The sequence below is a fragment of the Polyodon spathula genome, chromosome 4, assembly GCF_017654505.1.
Source record: "Polyodon spathula isolate WHYD16114869_AA chromosome 4, ASM1765450v1, whole genome shotgun sequence".
Lineage (NCBI taxonomy): Eukaryota > Metazoa > Chordata > Actinopteri > Acipenseriformes > Polyodontidae > Polyodon > Polyodon spathula.
Window position 1 is genome coordinate 42251656 of NC_054537.1, and position 22114 is coordinate 42273769.

General features: G+C 37.1%; 1 protein-coding gene and 1 non-coding gene across 3 annotated transcripts in view; one reads left to right on the forward strand and one right to left on the reverse strand.

The window, feature by feature from the left end:
• nphp3 (nephronophthisis 3) overlaps positions 1-13411 on the reverse strand; it is a 97679-nt gene extending 84268 nt beyond the window's left edge. The window contains exons 1-15 of one of the 2 annotated variants that reach the window (XM_041247941.1): positions 13008-13411; positions 12676-12714; positions 9728-10106; positions 7599-7724; positions 5483-5633; positions 4431-4583; positions 4064-4197; positions 3791-3948; positions 3394-3550; positions 3149-3223; positions 2184-2363; positions 1639-1742; positions 1095-1209; positions 821-964; positions 502-599 (exon numbers count right to left, since the gene is read on the reverse strand). In XM_041247941.1, the coding sequence (XP_041103875.1) occupies positions 502-599; positions 821-964; positions 1095-1209; positions 1639-1742; positions 2184-2363; positions 3149-3223; positions 3394-3550; positions 3791-3948; positions 4064-4197; positions 4431-4583; positions 5483-5633; positions 7599-7724; positions 9728-10051 (1919 nt within the window). In that variant the 5' untranslated portion in view covers positions 10052-10106; positions 12676-12714; positions 13008-13411. Of the gene's footprint in view, positions 1-501; positions 600-820; positions 965-1094; positions 1210-1638; positions 1743-2183; positions 2364-3148; positions 3224-3393; positions 3551-3790; positions 3949-4063; positions 4198-4430; positions 4584-5482; positions 5634-7598; positions 7725-9727; positions 10444-12675; positions 12715-13007 lie in introns of those variants that run through there. The other variant, XM_041247943.1, reaches the window with a different exon arrangement.
• A 302-nt stretch (positions 13412-13713) lies between these two features.
• trnaf-gaa lies at positions 13714-13786 on the forward strand. Its single transcript has one exon. It is a non-coding gene; the product is annotated as a tRNA-Phe (tRNA).
• The last annotated feature ends 8328 nt before the right edge of the window (positions 13787-22114 follow it).

Sequence of the window (22114 nt, forward strand, 5' to 3'; positions counted from 1 at the left end):
TCTCATCTAGGAGTTTGGTTTACCGAAAGATCAAAATTGATATACCTCGTCAGTCATTTTTACTGCTAATTTAAATATGGCTACCTTTTTTTTTTCTTTTTCCCCCCATAATTCTAGTGGTGTATAGATATCTAAGTGATTTGCCCCTTTTCAAAGTTTCAACCCATGGGAATATGCTGTAATATACACACTCCCATGTGACCTGTTTTGACCAATCAGGATAGAGTATTTAAAAGACCCATTTCATAAGGTTCTGGTTTCAGCCAATACCAGTTTGAATTCAGACCTGGGCATTTAAATTCCATCTACGATGGAAAACATATTCCATTTAGTTTCTTTACACAGTTTCCATAACAATAAACATCACTGAACTGCTGTAACAATTTTTTTTTGTCCACTTGCTATAACATATAAGATGTAACATTACAAAAGTGGAGGTATCTATAAGTAAATTACACACAAATATGTGTATCATCACTTTACTGTACTAATTGTGCATACCTCCAAGCCTGTGGGCAGGTCTCCACATTTACAGAAACAATCACCCTGACATTGACAGGCAGTGGATCAATTAGCCACTTCATGTGTCTTTCAGCTTGCTGGAAACATGGCAGAGAGAATTACATTATTAAGGGAATTGATTAATCACAATTTCTGTGCTTATTTGACATTTTCCAATTTGAAAGATGAACAAAAAAATATGGAAGATATGAAATTGAAATCCATACAGCAGAGCCTTGCCCTGTAACAACAAACTCTACATAATAGCTTTTATTCTTCCAGCCTTTTTCATGCTTAAAACTATTTGCATCCTTCCTACCTGTATCTGGTCAATGGAATCTATAATGATAATGATGTTGCCTTGGTGACGGGCTGACAGTTTCTCCAACCATCGTGGAAATTCCTCTAGTATCTTAAGGGGGTCCATTGACAAGGCAGATATTGACCAGGAATGCTGAAGAAGCTGTAGCCATAGGAATATATCATCAGTAACGCACGTCAGTAACGTTTATAACTGGTATAGTACATTATACATTACTTCTTTTTTCAACTTTGAACTCAAATTAATAAATAGTATATAGAGACAAACTTACTTTTACAGTAAGCCGTTTAATAATCAATACAGGCTCTGAACTGGTAGACAAGGGTCTTCCAACAAAATGATACAGGATCAGCGTGTTTGGCGAGCGCTTCTGCTGAAGTTCAATCCTTCAAGAAAGTAATCAATTTGAAAGGAAGTCAGGGCTATGTAACTATTTTCATTTTAAAAAGTACTATTTAATACATAAGATATGCAATTCTACTAAATACATATCAATCCATCTTTATTTTATATAGAGTCTTTCATAGTGGACCACCATCACAAAGCGCTTTACAAGATGCAGCAACAACAAGAAAATCCATAATACTTTAAATACAGAGAAATACATAATACATGATATACAGTGGAAAGTGCATTATACATGACAGTAGCATAATACATAAAATAGTACATTAAATACAGTGGAAAGTGCATAATACATGATAGTATAAAATAATAGCAGCAACACAGCAGCTAATAGCAGATATCAGGCTTAAAGAGCATGGAAAGCAAGAGAGAACAGATGGGTCCATATAAAGACTTGCAAAATACCTTACCATTTTGATAAAAGAAGAGATTTGCCAGAGCCTGGTCCCCCTGACACAAGCAGAGGAGGGATGGGTGGTGGAGCAGCCACCATGTCATTCAGTCGTTCAATGTACTAAAATAGATTATAATACACTGTTAGAACTCTTTGGTTTCTAGAGGAGTCTGCATTGGCACTCTACAAAGAACCTTGAGAAAGATGTTGCATAATAACAATTGCTACCTGCTGTCTTACACTCCATGAAAGTTTTAATTGTAACACATTTTAACAAACTAATGTATTGTTCTGATATCAGCCAAAACTACTTTGAACTGTCAAACATGGGCTTTTAAAATCTAAGATGGAAGATATTGTTTTCAGTTTCCATAATAATAAAACCGAAAATGGAGCTGTTACAAATTGTTCGAAACCCACTTTACAGAATTAAGATATTATGTATATCCAACTTTTAAAAACCCTAAATAAATCATTGCAGAAAATTGATATGCACAAGCATTTTGTCCCACACAATGTATATTTACTGGTATTCCCTTCAGCCTGAAAACACTCAGTTACCTTTTCGAATCCTAGCTGACAGGTAGACTTTGATGCTTGCTGAAAAGCTTCTATTTGCTCCTGCTCATCGTGCATATCCCACAGGACATCTCCAAAGTCCTCCTCCTCATGACTGCTGGGGTCATCCTCAATCCCAGAATCCTTGTTCTCAAAGTCTGAATTCTCATATCCAAACAATTCCTTATCCAAAAAAAAAAAAAAAAAAAAAAACACTGCTTTAAATTTTATATTGACTATTTGATTTACTCTTATATATTCAGGGCAGCCAATAGAAAGGCAGGCAAGCAGGTATCACACAAGCAAGAGATACAGTTCAACACTGCACACTTTTACTGTTGGTTATATGGCAGGATAACACTGTGGCCCAAGATTGTATCGACTGAAAAGAGACTCAGAGACAAGAAGCTGCAGTTATAGCGCTGTTGCACATGTTTAAATCAACAAACAAATTAACAAGCACAAGACCCAAAACAAAAAAATATGTAATATAGGCTGGACATTCACCTTCACTATAAATACAAGAGCACACACCAACCACCAGACAAAGGATGTATCCCTCCTTATATACATGTGGCCACTCACCAGTTAGATCTCAATTACCTAACTGGAGAATGGCCACACCTGTAATTGTTGACAGGGACAGATTTAACCCCATCCCTGGCAACCTTACATTCCCACACACAAGCACTAATTACAGCATAAGCACAAACATAAGAAGTCGCAGTCTTTACACTTTCAAAATTCACAAAAGCCTTTTCATCTCTTAAGCAGTAGGAGAAACACACTTTATGAGTGCAGTAACTATTTACTTGGGATTCTGTTAGTTGGTATCCTCTGAAGAGGTCTGCTCATTGAAGAATTCATATTCTGCTGGGCAAATGAAAGTGCAGTATGGGCTTTTCTTAATAGTTTTTTTTTTTCTCTTAGCAATGAAGCCCTTCTCTCTTATTCACTGCTTGACAAACCTGTTTAATGATTTTCTCCAGCTGTGTAAACATTTTATATGCTCCCTCCTCTGGATCCCCGCAGTGATCTATTACCTGGAATGAAAGTGGGAAAGAAATTGTTTCTTAGGACAATGAGTAATTTCCTATGCATACTTAACCCACTAGTAAACACTTGCAGGACCACACTACTTTTTGTCTTTATTTTAGATGTAACTTTATTACAGTCCTGTCTAGCTGAATGATCATAACTGTAAAAAACTCACTTTTGCCTTGTTTGCTTTATCTGCCTTTGTGACCTTTTCAATAAATTCTCTTGCCAGCGCTGAAGGGGGCTCTCGATCCACAGTCCTGTGGTAAATCAGGAACAGCCTTGCTTCTGGATTTTTAAAGAAGGCTTCTTCACAGTCTTCCAATACCGAGCTGTGTTAAAATATAGGGTTATGTAGGCATCTGCTAAGCTAAAAAACACCACTGTCTTATTTTGTCCAAAAGTCATATGCAGTAAAAACAAAACACACAAAAAACACAGATGGTAGAGAAATCAATGGGGTCCCAGTTTCTGTGGTTTTAGCTACATCGAAGCCTGACTTTCTATACATTATAGGCACCGCTGGAAGAAATATTGTACCTGAGGAATGCTAGTAAGGTGTATTAGCATACCGAGAAATAAAAGACTTTAGAAATAAAATGCAGACAGAGCTTCTCTCGATTTCCTCCTTCCGTTCTGTAGAGTAGCAGCTGGCACTCTCTTCAGGAAAGCAGACATTTAGATAAAAGTGCCCCAGTCCCTCACAAAACCTTTGCAGTTTGTGAGTTTCCTGAAAAAAAGGATATACTGGTATTACATCTGGAGACTTTAAAACACTGTAATGATGCATTTGAATAATGTATAAAAAAAAAAACTGTCAATAGAATTTGAGGATTTGCCCTCACCTTCACAAACACATCCACCTCAGCTTGCGTTTCAGATGAGTACATAAGGTAACAACGCACTGTATTACTCCAAAGGGACTGGGAAACCAGCGGGGAGACTTGCAGCAGACTGGCGACAGCTGCATCCCAGTCATCTGAAACACATCAGAGAACACAGACATTTTTTTTTTTTTTTTAATTTGGAGTGTAACCACTGCAACACATGCTAGGTCAAGTGGTGCATACCTGTTGTGGAAAATAATGCATAGATGAAGAAACATCCCCCACTTTAAAAACAAAATTAAAGAACACAAGACTTATATCCATAATATTCACACATAAAAACATAAGTACCAATTATGTTAGTTTTATCATTATGGAATCTTACCTCTGTTTACATTAGCAAAAGGACCTTCCACATCAATCAAGCTGTGTGCAAACTCAGGTCCTCTAAAGGTCTGCTGAAGTTGCATCATGCTGCCCATAGAGGGCTCACTCCCCAGAACACCACCACTCCAGTATTCACAGTGTGTGCCTGTGGCTGAATCAGAAGAGAGAGAATGACAATCAACATGAAACTGTATTTATGTTAACAGGACTTAATACAATTTTAGGGATGTGCTTGTTAATCTTTTAGTTTGCAAATTTAGATTTTTTTCAACCAAAGGGACTGAACATTTGTGGCGAACTCGCTTTCATTCACAGAAGAAAAATATGATCATGGTTTTACTGGATGGTATGAGCAGTAGACCACTTGTTTCAAGTAGTTTCAAATGCAAGGTTTACTGTATGTGATGTTTATAAATACATACATTTATTACAGATGTTAATGCTTTTTTTTTTTTTTTCCCCAGCCTCAGAAGGTATTGGCTAATATTATTTTCAGGGAAGATTATACCAATGCCTGGGTATCTTGATAAATAACTGGTTTTCCATGACTCTGTGTGCAGCTGTGACCTTGAATGGATGATTACCCTTGTATTCGCAAAAGTTGTTTTTTCTTAAAAAGCTGTTTTGAGCATATTTACACACCACAATCAAACCAACTAAAACTGGTTCTAAAACCACTTCTGCTAAAAGTGATGCACTAAAACTGTAGGTAAGCGTCAGGAAACGCCTACTAACACACCTTCTGTAAAGGGGGGGGCAGCTCTGTTCATTGGTGAACTAGGTGGAGTTCCACTCCCAGTGGGCAGGTGCTTGATAGGTACTGTATATTGGAGCTTGTAACAGGTATTTCTGTTGCTCGGAATCCACCTGCTGAGACTTGAGTTTACTTGCACTCAGCCACTGCTGGTGCTGCTGTATCCTGTACTACTTTTTGATCAGTTTGTTCCTGAACAAAACTATTTTGATTAAAACTTACCTGAAGAAGACTGTCTGATTATTATTAAGAAGAAAACAAACCTTAAAGTACAATAACACAGAAATATCTCTTACTGGTCACATCAGTCCGGTTGTCTTCTGAATCTGAGTCAGCTGGGTCGTACACTTGGATTCCCTGAGCCTGAAGTCTTTGCAGCTTGGTCTCTAGATCCCGTTTGGCTCTCAGCAAGTCCTGGATCTCCTTCTCCTTTGTTTCTCTAAAGATCTAAAACAAATAGTAAAGTGACTGAATACACTTTTAAGCAGGCTTACAAAATTGTTATAAAGGTGTAGTAATTGTGATTTTAAAATCAGTTGTCTTAACCTTAATTTGTTAACTACCTTAAATACCTATCCCTGACCCCTTAATTTATGTTTAGTTCACCTTTTCAATTTCAGTTCTCTTAAATTTGAAACAGCTCCAGTGGGTACACTCACCGGTCCACATAGGCTGCATACCTGCTGTTTACACATAAAAAAAATCTAAATTTAAATTTAATGCATTAAAACATTGTGCTGCACAGCTTGTCTGCCTCCCCTCCCACATTCCCTAAAACTTCCACTAACAACTACATCCCCCAGAATACAATGTCTTCAGTTACTGGGAAACTACACAAAAAAAAAAAACAACCCAACAAACACTATCCAATCTCTGGCTAGCCTTGTTGTCTTTGCAGCCAATCACAGTAAGAATAAGAAAAATTTTAATTAACACAGGTTGAAATGTAAACTCCCCAGTCCAGCTATAAATCCAACTGGAACCTTCATCGCAGGCAACCGCTAAAAAAATAATAAACAAACTGTTTTATAACTTATTAATGTATTCCCTTATTTTATGTATCTGTATGGTTTACATTTAAATTTTAACATGTTCACTGAATTTAAGAATGTAATGTTAAATATAAGTAACTTAATTTGCAGAGACAGTGTGATACCTCGAAAAAAACGTGCTGAGCCGAGACAGTGTGATACCTCGAAAAAAATGTGCTGAGCCAATAAAGAACTTGTAGAACACGCACAAGGTTGTGCAGTACTGTAGTTCATAACATTACATTAATGCTTATCCCATTACCATTAAAGATTGTACAGCATTTAATTGAGATTACTCATGAGTTCAAGGTAATGTTGCACTTTACCCCGTGAAAATAAGTTTTACTCTCAGTGTTATTCCCAGACCCAAAACCTTATCTGCAGCGCTGGATACACTATAGAGCAGCCATCAAGGTTTCACTTAAGCAGGTGTGGAACAATGCACAGTGCCTACCTGTACAGCTGTAACGTCATGTCATTTTTAATTTTTTTAAATGTATAAGTGTGACAATGATGGCTGTAGTGGTGACCTCAAACCAGGAAATGCAAGGATACAGAGTAGTGAGTGAATGAAATAAGAAATGCACTGCTTACACATTTATTAAATGAACAAAATAAAAGGCTTAAACAAAACCTTTACACTGATACAAAACAAATACACAGACAAACAAACGGTAGACGAACACTAAACAAACAAGTATTGTGCTGGTCTTCCAACATGCATAGCAATTGTTATTATCTCCTCTCTGCACTTACAAACACTCAACCCTGAGTGAGTGAAACTGACTCTTTTTACGCAGCTTTCCCAAGACTCAGTTGTTAATCAATCATTCAACTAGAATCTCGGTACATCTGCACATGAACTAACTGTGCACTCCCCGTACTTCCATCCTAATACCCACTTTAATATGCACGTGGAGTGATTGTGCATTTCCCTGTGCCTAAATACAAATCCTACACTTTAACATCACCTGTTCTACATAACCCACACTCTGTGCACCACTACAATAATACATATAACAGACAACATTAACACGCCCAATACAACATATAACACAAGCTACACTCAGGGGCGGGGCACCCTGCCCCAATACGCAATTAGCAATTCAACTCCAACAAAATTGTCTTAAAATGCAACAAAATCACAGAAAAATGGATTATGATTTAAGCATACAGTATAATTCTTGATTTCTGCCACAATAATTATTTTACAAGGTTTATACAAAAGACGCTAAGGTAGTATGCATGCTGTTATTAGCATTGGACAGCCTAACTGTTAGTATGCCAAGATATTTGAATAGTTGCACTGCCTTTTGCCCCAGAACCAATGAGAGAGAATGTAAACGCCATGTAAAAGACTGACATAGGAAGAACTCCTTACTTTAAACTGACGCTTTACTCTGTCTCTGTCATGCTCAAAGGTAGCAGCCCTTTCCATTGCCTGGTATTTAGCTTCTAATGCACTCTCTTTCTCTCGTAGTATCTTCTGGTATGTTTTCTGCAGAGCCTGCCAAAAAAGGAAACCATGAAGCTATTAATTTAGTTACATACATACATACATACGTACATAATACACCCCCTTTCAAAATGTTCACCTTTTGTTGCCTTAAAGCCTGGATGCATTAAAATACTTTTTTTTTTTTTTTTTTCATTTATCTACACATCCTACCCCACTACTTACAAGTGAAACAACTATTCTAGAAATGTGTAGAAAATTAAATAAAAATAAAAACTGAAATAGATTGGTTGGATAAGTGTCCACCCCCCTTGTAATAGCAATCCTAAATTAGCTCAGGTGTAACCAATCGCCTTCAAAATCACACACCAAGTTAAGTGGCCTCCACCTATGTTAGATTGTAGTGATTCACGTGATTTCAGGATAAATTCAGCAGTTCCTGTAGGTTCCCTCTGCTGGATAGTGCATTTCAAAACAAAGACTCAACCTTAAGCACCAAGGCGGTTTCAAAAAAACTCCGGGACAGAGTTGTTGAAAGGCACAGATCAGGGGACGGGTATAAAAAAATATCAAAGGCCTTGAATATCCCTTGGAGCACAGTCAAAACGATTATTAAGAAGTGGAAGGTCCTAGATCAGGCAGTCCCTCCAAAGTGGATGACCAAGCAAGAAGGAGACTGATCAGAGAGGCTACCAAGAGGCCAATGGCAACTTTGCAAGAGTTACAGACTTTTATGACAAAGACTGGTCAAAGTGTGTATGAGACAACAATATCCAAAGCACTCCTATCTGGCCTGTATGGTAAAGTGGCAAGAAGGAAGCCACTACTCAAGAAAGCCCACCTTGAATTCCGTTTGAAGTATGCATAAAAACACTCAGGCGATTCTGTAGCCATGTGGCAAAAAGTTTTGTGGTCTGACGAAACTAAAATGGAACTTTTTTAGCCTAAATGCAAAGCATTATGTTTGGCGCAAACCCAACGCAATGCATCACCCACAGAACAGCATCCCTACTGTGAAACATGGTGGTGGCAGCATCATGTTATGGGGCTGCTTCTCATCGGCAGGGACTGGGGCACTTGTCAGGATAGAAGGGAAAACTGAATGGAGCAAAGTACACAGAAGTCTTGAGGAAAACCTGCTGCCCTCCTCAAGAAAGTGGAAACTGGGATGGAAATTCACCTTTCAGCATGACAACAACCCAAAGCACACAGCCAAAGCTACACTGGAGTGGCTAAGGAACAAAACGGATAATGTCCTCGAGTGGCCCAGTCAAAGCCCCGACCTAAATCCAATCAAAAATATGTGGCATGACTTGAAGATTGCTGTCCATCAACGCTTCCCAAGGAACTTGACAGAGCTTGAACAGTTTTGTAAAGAATGTTCAAATACTGCCAAATCAGGTGTGCAAAGTTGGTAGAGACCTATCCCAACAGATTCACAGCTATAATTGCTGCCAAAGGTGCTTCCACCAAGTATTAACTCAGATGGGTGGAGACGTATCCAATTATGACCTTTCAGTTTTCTACTTTTATTATATATATTTTTTTCCCCAATAAAAACTTTTTTCCCCTTAACAATGTGAAGTATGATGTGTAGATAAGTGGAAAAAAAAAAATCCTCATTTAAATGCATGAAACTCTGAGGACCTGACCCAGAATGTGGAAAAAGTTCAAGGGGGTGTAGACTTTCTATAGATACTAATATATATATATATATATATATATATATATATATATATATATATATCTACTATATATATAAGAAATATATATATATATATCGATATTTCATATTTCATAAAATATAAACAAAGTCACATCACTCCATTATTCCTACACCATCATGCTAAAGATTTATTTTAATATTCTATGTGCAACTTTCATGACTCCAAAAATAAATATGTAATGCAGCCAATTAATTACGGACAGTAAACCAGTGGACAAAAGGAAAAAATGTATTGTTCTGATTAAACAGCAATGTACAGTGGAGTGCTTTAGGATACTTGTCATTATAGGCGATATGTAAATATGTTTTCTGTATTGTAAAAACTAACCTGAAGTTCTGCTCTCAGTCTTTTGTTTTCCTTGTCCAGCTTGGCTTCCTTTTTCTGCATTGAGGCAATTTCGTTGTTCTTGCTGACCCGAAAGATATCATAATCTTTTTTCAGCCTATCATACTCGGCAGCATATTCAAGATCCACAGAAGCTGTAGATTTGAAGCTGGCACCAATGACCCGTGGGCCACGGCGGAACGAGCTGCGAAGGAGCCGGGCTTTGGGCTTCACCTCCACAGGAATCTCACAGGCTTCCCCACCCCCGCCACCATACGCATCCTCAATGACTTCCCCGGGGCTCACCAGGGAGGAGGCTGTGCCCATTCCGAAAGCCTTGATTTATTCAACCCTCCACAAGCCGTCCATCCCCAGGATATCCCTATTAAAAACAAGAAAAAATAAAATAAAATTTTAGGTAACTTCGCCTGCGGTGTAGTGAAAAAAACCTGCTCTGTGCTGCGTCACTGCGTCTCTTAGCAACTTAGTTAATGCCCACCCCGCAGCATGGTAGCGAAGACTGCCTGCCCTGTACTACTGTGCAAAATGCATGCACATTCCAAAAGTTTCACATTTTCCCTTCAAATATGTCATTTCAAGTTTAAAGCGTAAGTAGCGGGGTTCTGAAAAATTTAGCGTTATACATTTCCACATGTTTCTACAACTGTTTAAATAACGTACCTGTAATTTTTCTTTTCATTGTTAACAACTTTTTACACTTATAATTTTTAAAGTCTGTTTCAAAGCTCTTTTCAAAATGGCCTCTCTAGTGCACTGATAGTGTAAGGACTATTGCCCACACTGTCAAACAGGTAACACAGAAATAACGATCCATGATAAGGTACAGAATAGAAATAATTTTATTATTATTATTGCTCTTCCTGCAGTGATTTAGAGGACAGATCTCAAACCCCAGTGCATCACAGCAGACATTTTAAAAAGAGCTTTGAAACAAATTTTAAAATTATAAGTATAAAAAGTACAGCACTGGATTCCGTGTTATTCTTTTGATTTCATCCATGTTCTCGTTAATACAGATTTATAGGGCCCTAAATATTCTTTCATACAGACTTTGATCCGATGTAATATTAATTTTGTAAACAAAAGCATAAGATTAGAAAGTTGATGTACAGTATTGAAATGTACTTACATACAAAGTACTGAAACATGTATGTCTCCAGCCATATTGTTGTATTGTATTATTTATTATAAAAAAGGCAGACAGAGATGGTGTGCTCTGATTGGTCAATTACTTGTTCCACTTAGGCCAAATACCACGTTACACACATAGTTCCGGTTGGGTTACCTACCCTTTTTGTCCAAAAAAGAACCAACCTTACTCTGTTTTTTTTTATTTTATTTATTTTTTTACATAGAACCAGACTTTTTTTTTTTTTTATTTTATTTATTTTTTTGGCCTTATTGAAAAGTTTGCCTCATCACAAAATATCCTAACAGGTAAACAAAAACAAACAGGATATGGAAAAAATTAAGGAAGCAAGGACTCCATACACCCCTCCCATTATAATAAGCATTTATTTTTTTTATTATTATTTTTTTAAATCTAGGCCCACATCCCTGGCACCTCTCACAACCTACTCACTGGCGCAGAAGAGTATATGTGACATATACAAACCATTCAATAAGATCTACTACTGTTCATGCGAAGTTGGGCTTGAAACACAGTAAATAATGACCAAAAAGGCAGGGATTATGTCATTTTTTTGCCTAAAAGATTTACCAAAAAAATGTAACTACTGTGTATCATCCTTTGCTGTATAGTTAATTCAGTTGGGTAAAGTAATCTGGGATATTTTTAATAGTTTTACAAATAATTTTATGATCTAAAAGCATTGCAAATTGTTATATTTAGCTGGTGACTGTGCAGCACGTGAAGGAACAGGAAAGCGAAATAAGTTTTTATATTTAACTTAATACATTAGCAATGGTCTTTAGCTTAGGTATTGTACTCATGTATATCAATGAATATGAATGACTGAATTGTTATGTTTGACCTGTTGTCAGAACAATAAAAAAAAAAAAAAAACTAGTAACATACCAAATGTATGTCTCCAGTAAATTATTAGAAGGGCACGTGCATTAAGATCCAGTACAGAGTGGGGCTGCTGTGTTATCAGTGGTCGTAGTAGTTAGTAATAGTCATAGTATTAAATAAAAAACACTGGCTTTATCACAAAAATACATTTTAAAAACCATTTAGAAGTGCCGCCTTAACATTTTTAGGAAAAATGTGCATTTAAATAAAGAATAGTGTTTGCTGTGGGGGCAAATACATCAACAGAAACTATTCGGCGGTTTGAATAACAAATTGGAGAAATCAAACAACTGGAAGCAGACTGATTAATATAATAATAATAACAAATAACAACAGGTGCTCTCTTTTCTATCAAATCCAGGAAGGAGGCTTTGCAAAAACTATGAACATGTTATTGAGCAAACAACATTATCAAAGGTAGGCTGCTAGAATTCTGCGGTTTTGAGACCACCAAATCATTTGGTGCGAGTGCAGCCACCAACACATACTGGAAGTTGCTCAAAGTAATCAGTCTGAGTCAACTTGTTCGATTTCTACAAATTGTTATTGAAACCACAACGTAGTTTCTATTGCTGCTGTATTGCCACTGACATCAAACACACTTATTTGTTTAAATTTAAATAGATGGATGTATAGGACATCCAGGAAGCAGACTTTAATTTACACTGAAAGAAAACATTCCGAGGGTGATACTAGAACGGAGACTTCCATTCATCGAGCAGAAACAAATGTACATTACACAAATTAATACTGTACATCATTTCCGGCTGACTGACTTGGAACAGAGATTTAACAGTTTGAAAGATAACATTCGAACAATCAGAAGAAACAATCCTATGTGACCAGAAACAAATATTTCCCCAAACAAGTATCTGTGGTGTGGGAATCTACTTACCTAAAGCCGGAGTAACTGAACCCTCCCAAAAATGATGGCCTACCACAAAAAAAAAAAAAAAATAATCAATTCAGCAATGTGGAGCATTATGCCTGTTCTAGAAGTAAGCATTTTCGCATAAAATACATCAATGCCTGCAAAGGTCAGCTTGCAGGAAATATTTTACTGAACTCCATTGTGCTTGAAAAAAAAAACAAAAAAAAACAGTGCTTAGTAAGTTTACATTGGTTAATGTCGCAAAGAAGGGCTTTGCGATTTTTGATAGAACAGCATATTTACCCCAACAGCAATACAAAGTTAGTAGAGCGCATGTAAACAACAGATTAAGTTACCCTTTTTTTCTTAGCTGTGCGTGTTGATGACAGTCCAGGCTATTATTTTATAATACTGTGGCCAAAGTTAATTCAGCGCGCATCAGTATATTCGCAGAAAACATACCGCACTATGTTTTTAGTCTGCAAAACGTAAAACTCTAAAACCAGTCGTTTCTTGAATCAGATTCCAGTCGTGTTTGGTTTGTTTTTTCCCCCCAAGAACACTTTGCTAATAAATTAAAATTAACTTGTCTCAATTGGCTAAGTTTAAATATTTGCTATATTTTTCAGTTACCGATAACTGGTCAATGACAGAATAATAAGCATGGACAAAAATAATCCGAAATGCAGGTGGTGTTTCTGAACATGAAGTTGCTGAAAATTAAACATTTTTCGCTTCCTGCTGCCCCGGTAACACAGCGGTGACGTAAATTACTACGGAATCTCCAACAAGACAACAACACCAGCACATTTTGGAAGTATAAATCTTTTGTGGTATAATTTAAAATCACTACATACATTACAGCCTATCTTTATGAGTCTAGTCTAATCATCTCAAAACATTAGAAAATATGTAAAATAAATAAATAAACAAATAAATAAATAAAAATACAAATAACTATTACATTAACTGGATGATGTACTACACTCTTTAATGCCGTCTTAAAAACTTACGGCCATGAGTTGCAACCAGATATTCTATGTATTTCGGTGGTCTTGTATAGCCGAAATAGCTCAGTTGGGAGAGCGTTAGACTGAAGATCTAAAGGTCCCTGGTTCGATCCCGGGTTTCGGCAACTGTTTTTTTTCCTTTTAGTGGTTATGTTTTCATATGATAAAAATAATTTGGTGTTTGGTGTTACCAAACATTACAACTTGTGGCAAAAAGACACTGATCTGCTACTGTTGATACAGATATTCGGTATCTATACTAAATCCACCCTCTAAACAACATAAGTGCACAGATATGTACATATGCATTTGAAATATACCGATTTTGTTTTGTTTATTAACTAAAACTAAATATTATAATAATATTTTGATAAAAATAGTTCACTTCCTAAAAGCAAAACATTTAAATAGTATTGTATGTAGTCGATTTTTATTTATTTATTTTTTTAATCGCCGATTAATAACTATTGTAGCAGCATATTTTCTGACTGTAGGACAACAAATTATTATACATGTATTACATAATGACAATGATAATATGTAAAAAAATAAAAAATAAAAAAAATAAAAACAATCTGTCAAAAGTGACATTGTTGTCCGCCAGTAGGCGGAGCTGTGAGCCTGTGGATTCCACAATTCCTGAGCTGGGTGCCAGTTGCTACCATTTTACCAGAGACTTGCGACTGTATTTTTTCCTGTGTACACCAGGTATCAATTGTTTTGTTTTGGATTTAGGAAAAACAAATCAAACGGTTATGCCAATTATTTTAGTGGTTAAAACAGTGGAAATAGAGGATGGTTATGTAAGACAAATACATTTGTTGAATAAATGAAGATTAATCAGGACCAAGTACCAGTGGGAAAAAAAGAACGTCAAAGCTACAGACACCATGGCAAAAAGACAATTAAAAATAATAATAATAATAATAAAATATATACTGCCACTTCAGTAGCTGATCCACGAAAAGGGTCTATAGGTGTATATAAATACTGCCACTATCAGCACTGTGCATTGTGACCCAGTTTCTTTGAAACCACTTTTGTCAGTAAAATATGTAAAATGACATGCAGGGTACGTCACTGTTTTATATTATATACATAAAGACACATGGGCAAAAACAACATTAAAAAGCAATAATAATAATAATAATAATAATAATAATAATAATAATAATAATAATGTCAGTAGCTGATAAAAGGGTCTATAGGTGTGTATAAATACTGCCACTATCAGCACTGTGCATTGTGACATTGTGAGTTTCTTTGGTGTATTTGTCAGTAAAATATGTAAAATGACATGCAGGGTACACTGTTTATATCAACTGAATACATAATAAAAGCCTCTAAACATACAACTAAAGCTCTGTCAGATCTTTTAGCCTAGAAAAGTAATTTTAACAGTTTGTGAGGAGGAGGGAGGGGAGTAAATACAGACCATTTGAGAAAACCACCCACCCAGCTATGCCCACTTTTACAACGAATAAAAAAAAAGCCTAAATAAAAGCAAGATCATATATCATGAAGATCTGAGATGCTTCCACAGGGAGGTCATGGATGTAATATAACCTTTTTGAAACTGACAAGGGAAATGCACAATAATAATACAAAAATAAATGCACAAACAATGTGATGATGAATGCTCTGACAGTGTGGTGCAGTTCCACTCACTAAGCAAACAGAATTTCAAGCATTGCATGTCCATGAAAGCGTGATTCATAATACAGCAGATGTGATCGTTGAGATAAATTGTAAACTTCAGGCAAGCACGATGCAAATTGACAAAATTAATAGAAATTGCACAGGTAGCATTATATACCAGTAAGGTGTGCCAAATTGACATATAACCAATGTTTGTTTTTTTTAACTTCAGTGTGATACGTGTATGTGTAATGCTGCTGCAACACAATAATTTGATAAAATACCTCATAAGGATACATTATCGAATACATGTATACAAAGATTAGATGCATAAAGGCATTGACCTTTAGTGTAACACCCAAGTGCATCAAACTGAAGCATGAACTCTCAAACCCGCCTGTTCTCTCTCGCTTTCCATGCTCCCTTAAGCCCGATATCTGCTATTAGCTGCTGCTACTATTTCACATATTATGTTACTATCATATATTATACACTTTTCACTGTATTTAATGTACTATTTAATGTATTATGCTACTATCATGTATTATGTACTTTCCACTGTATTTAATGTATCATGCATTGTTTTGTTTTTGTTTTGTTTTTGTTTTACTGTATATCATGTATTATGCATTTCTCTGTATTTGAAGTATTATGGATTTTCTTGTATTTACTGCATCTTGTAAACCGCTTTGTGATGGTGTTCCACTATGAAAGGCGCTATATTAAATATATTGATTGATTGATTGATTGAACTGGCATCAGTCATCGTTGAAATAACATTGATCATCTTTTGTTTCGTTTTTTGTAATTGAACCCACCCCTGTGTTATTTAAAATATTGCATACATCTTTTTTATGAGTTTTGTACGAAATACAGTTTATGCAAGGTTTATTGCACTGCCTAATATTTTCCTCCTTTGTCAGACCCTCTTTTGAGAAATAGCCCAGTAATGTAAACCATATGTCTTCCCAGTTACATTTAATGGATTACACTCTTGACTACATGCCTGTTGACAGAGACAGCATACAAATGCCCCCATTCTTTCATTGCTCATAACAATGTGAAACTGCAAAGTGTATCTGTTGACAATTCTAGAGCAGTATAACCTGAATCTGACTGAACAGCCCATTGGTGAACATACAGTTAGGATTATACTGTATATTACAAGGATTAACATTAAGAGGTATAGCACAAGGAATGGCAGGTTTCATCGCTAGTTTTTAATTAGCACGGGAAAGGTTCATAATCACCAGTCACATATTTGCGCGCATGCCTTAGTTTATACCACCAATTTAGATTTTTTTATGTTTATGCCTTTTCTGGGAGAGTGGTAAAGTCTGCTTTGTAACTCCATTGTCCTCAGCCCCTACCAGAAGAGATCTGTCACACTGAAAGAACTGAAGAAAGAGGTCTTCAATTCTAATATTAGTGGCTGTTGGATCTCTGCCTGCAGCTGGGTGTGCTTCATGTAATATTAGTGGCTGTTGGATCTCTGCCTGCAGCTGGGTGTGCTTCATGTAATATTAGTGGCTGTTGGATCTCTGCCTGCAGCCGGGTGTCTCTCATGTAATATTAGTGGCTGTTGGATCTCTGCCTGCAGCTGGGTGTGCTTCATGTAATATTAGTGGCTGTTGGATCTCTGCCTGCAGCTGGGTGTGCTTCATGTAATATTAGTGGCTGTTGGATCTCTGCCTGCAGCTGGGTGTGCTTCATGTAATATTAGTGGCTGTTGGATCTCTGCCTGCAGCTGGGTGTCTTCATGTAATATTAGTGGCTGTTGGATCTCTGCCTGCAGCCTGGTGTACTTCATGTAATATTAGTGGCTGTTGGATCTCTGCCTGCAGCTGGGTGTGCTTCATGTAATATTAGTGGCTGTTGGATCTCTGCCTGCAGCCGGGTGTCTCTCATGTAATATTAGTGGCTGTTGGATCTCTGCCTGCAGCTGGGTGTGCTTCATGTAATATTAGTGGCTGTTGGATCTCTGCCTGCAGCTGGGTGTGCTTCATGTAATATTAGTGGCTGTTGGATCTCTGCCTGCAGCTGGGTGTGCTTCATGTAATATTAGTGGCTGTTGGATCTCTGCCTGCAGCTGGGTGTCTTCATGTAATATTAGTGGCTGTTGGATCTCTGCCTGCAGCCGGGTGTCTCTCATGTAATATTAGTGGCTGTTGGATCTCTGCCTGCAGCTGGGTGTGCTTCATGTAATATTAGTGGCTGTTGGATCTCTGCCTGCAGCTGGGTGTGCTTCATGTAATATTAGTGGCTGTTGGATCTCTGCCTGCAGCCTGGTGTACTTCATGTAATATTAGTGGATGTTGGATCTCTGCCTGCAGCCTGGTGTGCCTTATGTAATAACTAATAACTAAAATGTTATGGAGCAAGATTCCAACCACGAATAAATAGAAGCAATTCATCACCACCTCAGGCTTAAATACACTGAAACAATTTAGCCCATGCTGAACAAACAGAATGTGATTTAAATTAATAGAAGCCAGAGTCAATTAGAAACAAATCTTCCCTTGCCTCTTGAATGTAACTTAGGATTTCCACATTGTAGTATTAATATTCTAGAACATACAGTTGAAACATCAGCAAATACATGCTCTTATAGTAAGCAAAAGGATAAACTTTAAAAATATGTTTCTGGTGCTATTAATAACCACATTATATATATAGTACTTCAAAAACCTGTTAAATGTAGAAAATGAGAGGGAGAACCTAATGGAGGCAGAAGCAGTGTGTGGACCAATCCAAGAAATCTCAGTAAAGGAAGTGACAGAAGCTATCAAAGAGATGAAAGTGGGCAAAGCAACTGGACCATCAGGAATAGCAGCAGAACACTTTAAGAACCTTGATGAAGAGGGGATTCAGTGGCTGACGAGATTGCTAAACAATATTGCAAAGGAAGAGAGCATTCCAGAAGAATGGACAAAAAGCAGTATGGTTACCATCTACAAGGAGAAAGGAGACCCAATGGAGTGTAAAAACTATAGAGGAATAAAACTTCTGGAGCATGGATTGAAAGTCCTGGAAAAAATTCTGGACAAGAGACTCAGGAAGATAGTCAGGATCCACAACTCACAATTTGGATTCTCAGCAGGGAAAAGCACAACAGATGCCATTTTTGTGATGAGACAGTTACAGGAGAAGACACTAGAGAAAGGGAAAAAGATGTATGTGGCCTTTCTGGACTTGGAGAAGGCATATGACCATGTGCCCAGAGAGGTGGTGTATTGGTGCTTGAGGAAGAAAGGAGTACCAGAAAGCATGGTGAAGTTAGTTCAAGCAACCTATAGAGATGCAACTACGAAGGTGATCACACAACGGGGAGAGACAAAATAATTTGAAATCACAGTTGGAGTACACCAAGGATCAGCACTAAGTCCTTTCCTTTTTATAAACATTATTGACACACTGACAGAGGAGGCAAGAACAGAAGTGCCTTGGGAACTCATCTTTGCTGATGATGTGGCACTGATGGTAGATTCAGAAGTAGAACTACAGGTGAAAGTGTTCAAATGGCAGAGGAGTCTGGAAAAGGGTGGACTGAAAATGAATGCAGAAAAATCTGAAATAATGGTAATGGAGAGAAGAGGAGATACTATGACCAATGTTGAGGAGACAAATGGAGGAAAACTGAAACAGGTTGATGGCTTTAAATACCTTGGATCAGAACTGGTAAAGGGAGGAGAAACACTGGAGGCAGTAAAACAAAGAGTGAAAGCTGGATGGAACAAGTGGAGAGAAATAACTGGAATAATCTGTGACAGGAAAATTCCTAGAAAGTTAAAGTGCAAAATGTACAAGACTGTGATTAGACCTGTACTACTATATGGAGCTGAATGCTGGGCAGTTGGAAAGAGGGAAGAGAACCTGATGAGAAGAACTGAAATGAGGATGTTGAGATGGATTCTGCAGATTTCAATGAAGGATAAGATCAGAAATGAAGAAATCCGTGGACGATGTAGGGTGGTGGATGTGGTTGAGAAGATGTGAGAGGCGAGGTTACGGTGGTATGGACATATCATGAGGAGGGACGTTGAGGAAGTAACAAAGAGGGTAATGGAATTTGAGGTGGAAGGTAACAGGGGAAGAGGCAGGCCTAGAAAGAGATGGATAGATTGTGTGAGAAAAGATATGGAGGTATGTGAAGTGAGTGAGGAAGATGTGCTCGACAGAGACAAGTGGAGAAGAGCAACCAAAGCAGCTGACCCCAGGACAGTCTGGGACTAAGGCTGTGCAAAGAAGATGATATAATATATATATATATATATACTTTGGCCCACTTTCCTCCAGTATAGTTCAGCATTTAATGTAGCTGTGGCCTAAGAAACACAATTTTGACCCTATAGTCCTGAATAACTATAGGCCAATCTCCAATTTACCATTCTTAGGGAAGGTTCTAGAAAGAGTTGTTGCAAATCAATTACAAATATTTCTCATTCTTAATGGTGTATCTGAGAAGTTTCAGTCTGGATTCCATGCTGCACATAACACGAGACGGCCCTTGTCAGAGTTGTAAAGTTTCATAAGTTTTAATTCTCTTAGATCTAAGTGCTGCCTATGATACTGTAGACCACTCCATCTTAATTAATCATCTTGAAAACACAGTGGGACTGTCTGGCCTTGACCTACCCTGGCTCAAATCTTATCTTTCCGATAGATTGCAGTTTGTTTCTGTTGGGGAGACAAATTCTGAAAGGTCTGAAGTTGTTTGCAGTATTTTACAGGGCTCTATTATAGGACTGTTATTTTCATTATATATGCTACTGTTAAATGATATTATCCACGCACACGGAGTGAACTTCCATTGCTATGCAGATAATACCCAGCTATATCTGTTCCTAAATCCGGGAAATACTTCTACTGCTTGTCTGGCAGACATCAAGTGTTGGATGTCTCAGAGTTATTTAATGCTAAATTCAGATAAAACAGAGGTTATGCTAGCGGGCTCTCAGAACCAATTAAAATATGTGGGATTACATGAGCCTGACTGTAGTAATCTCATTAAATTAAAAATCAAAAACATAGGGGTCATCTTTGATCCTGATCTATCATTTGAAACTCATATTAGGGAAGCTGCAAAATTCTCTCATTACCATTTCAGAAATAAAGCCAAACTTAGACCAATTATTTCTGCTTCTGACACATAGAGACTAAGGAGGCTGGGTGGTCCAGTGGTTAAAGAAAATGACTTGCTAGACAGGAAGTTCCCAGTTCTAATCCCTGCTCAGCCACTGACTAACTGTGTGTAACCCTGTGCAAGTCACTTAACCTCCTTGTACTCTGTAATTTGGATGAGACATAAAACTGAGGTCCTATTGTAAGTGACTCTGCAGCAGCAATTGTTGATTCATAGTTCACTTTGTAAATCGCTTTTGATAAAAGTGTCTGCTAAATGACTAATTAATAATAATTAATTTAGAATTGATTACTGTGATGCACTTCTCTCTGGTTTCCCAAAAGGTGTGCTGTCTCACTTATAGCTCATTCAGAATACAGCCGCTAGAATTCTAAAACCAAGGAAAAGTGAACGTATTACCCCTGTTTTAGCCTCCTTACACTACTCCCTGTGCAGTATAGACTAGATTTTAAGATTTTGCTGTTAACCTATAAAGCTCTAATTGGATTAGTAACTGGTTATTTGCAAGCGTTACTGACACCGTGTCATTCAAATCACTCTCTTAGATCACAGGATGCGGGGCTACTGGTTATTCCTAGAGTCAACAAAATTAACATGGGAGGAAGGCTTTTTCATGGAGAGCCCCTAAATTATGGTATGCGTCACCCTTCTTTCGTCAGGGAAGCTGGGACTGTTACAGTTTTTAAGTCAAGACTGAAAACGACTTTCTTATCTTAGTTGGTTTTAATGTAACTTTAAAATGTCTGCTTTTTAACATTTTTTATATACTCTTATTTGAATGTGCCATTTAATATGTAGTAGTTGTGTGTGTGACATGCCTGAGGACCTTTTATACAAATGAATTGTGTTTTGCAATACTTTTGTATGAAAAGCGCTATATAAATGCAATAAATAAATAATATTTACTCTTCCTACTGTGAACCTACAGGAAACCACACTCAAGAGCCTCGCCTTGCTTCTTTCATGTAACTACACATAGTTTACGGTTTATGTGTTAAACCCACGTCCAATAGGTAGTCTGACTTCTTGCAAAATTTAAGAATATACAGTATAAGGTAATTTTACTAAAGCAAATGATTAAATATCGGTAGTTCCAGATAATAAATACCATCCATTATTTAATTAATCGGAACAGACTTTAAATTAAGAGTTTTTTTGAATGTTAAACATAACATTGCAGTGGTCTGTGTCTAGTTCTACTGTTTCTGTATGGATATGTAAGCAGTTTATTTGTTTGTAATGCAACAATTGAATTACTCTAGGTTCAATACATATTGGACTATGGGCTCTATTCACAAGGGCTATTAATATTAAACTTAGTGAATATAGCAGAACACCGCAAACGCTTTCCAGTATGTACAGCACAGATTTATTATATTGTACAGCAAGTTTCATATTTTGGACTTTTTTGTTCTTGGTCGCTTATGTCAAAAGTAAAAAAACATCAAATGTTTGAGGTCGTGCATACATAAAAACTGGAGATTCCCGTTCTCCGTGTGCAGCACAAGAGACTAGTCTTCTGCATCTGTACAGTTATCAGCCACAATGTAAATTAGTACTGCCTGCTTTCTGCTCACGGACAGTGATCAATATAGGAAGGAAACTATTGTGTTTTTTTACCTGCAAAAATGTGCTCATATCAGAATCCAAATCATGCAGTGAATTTGTAACT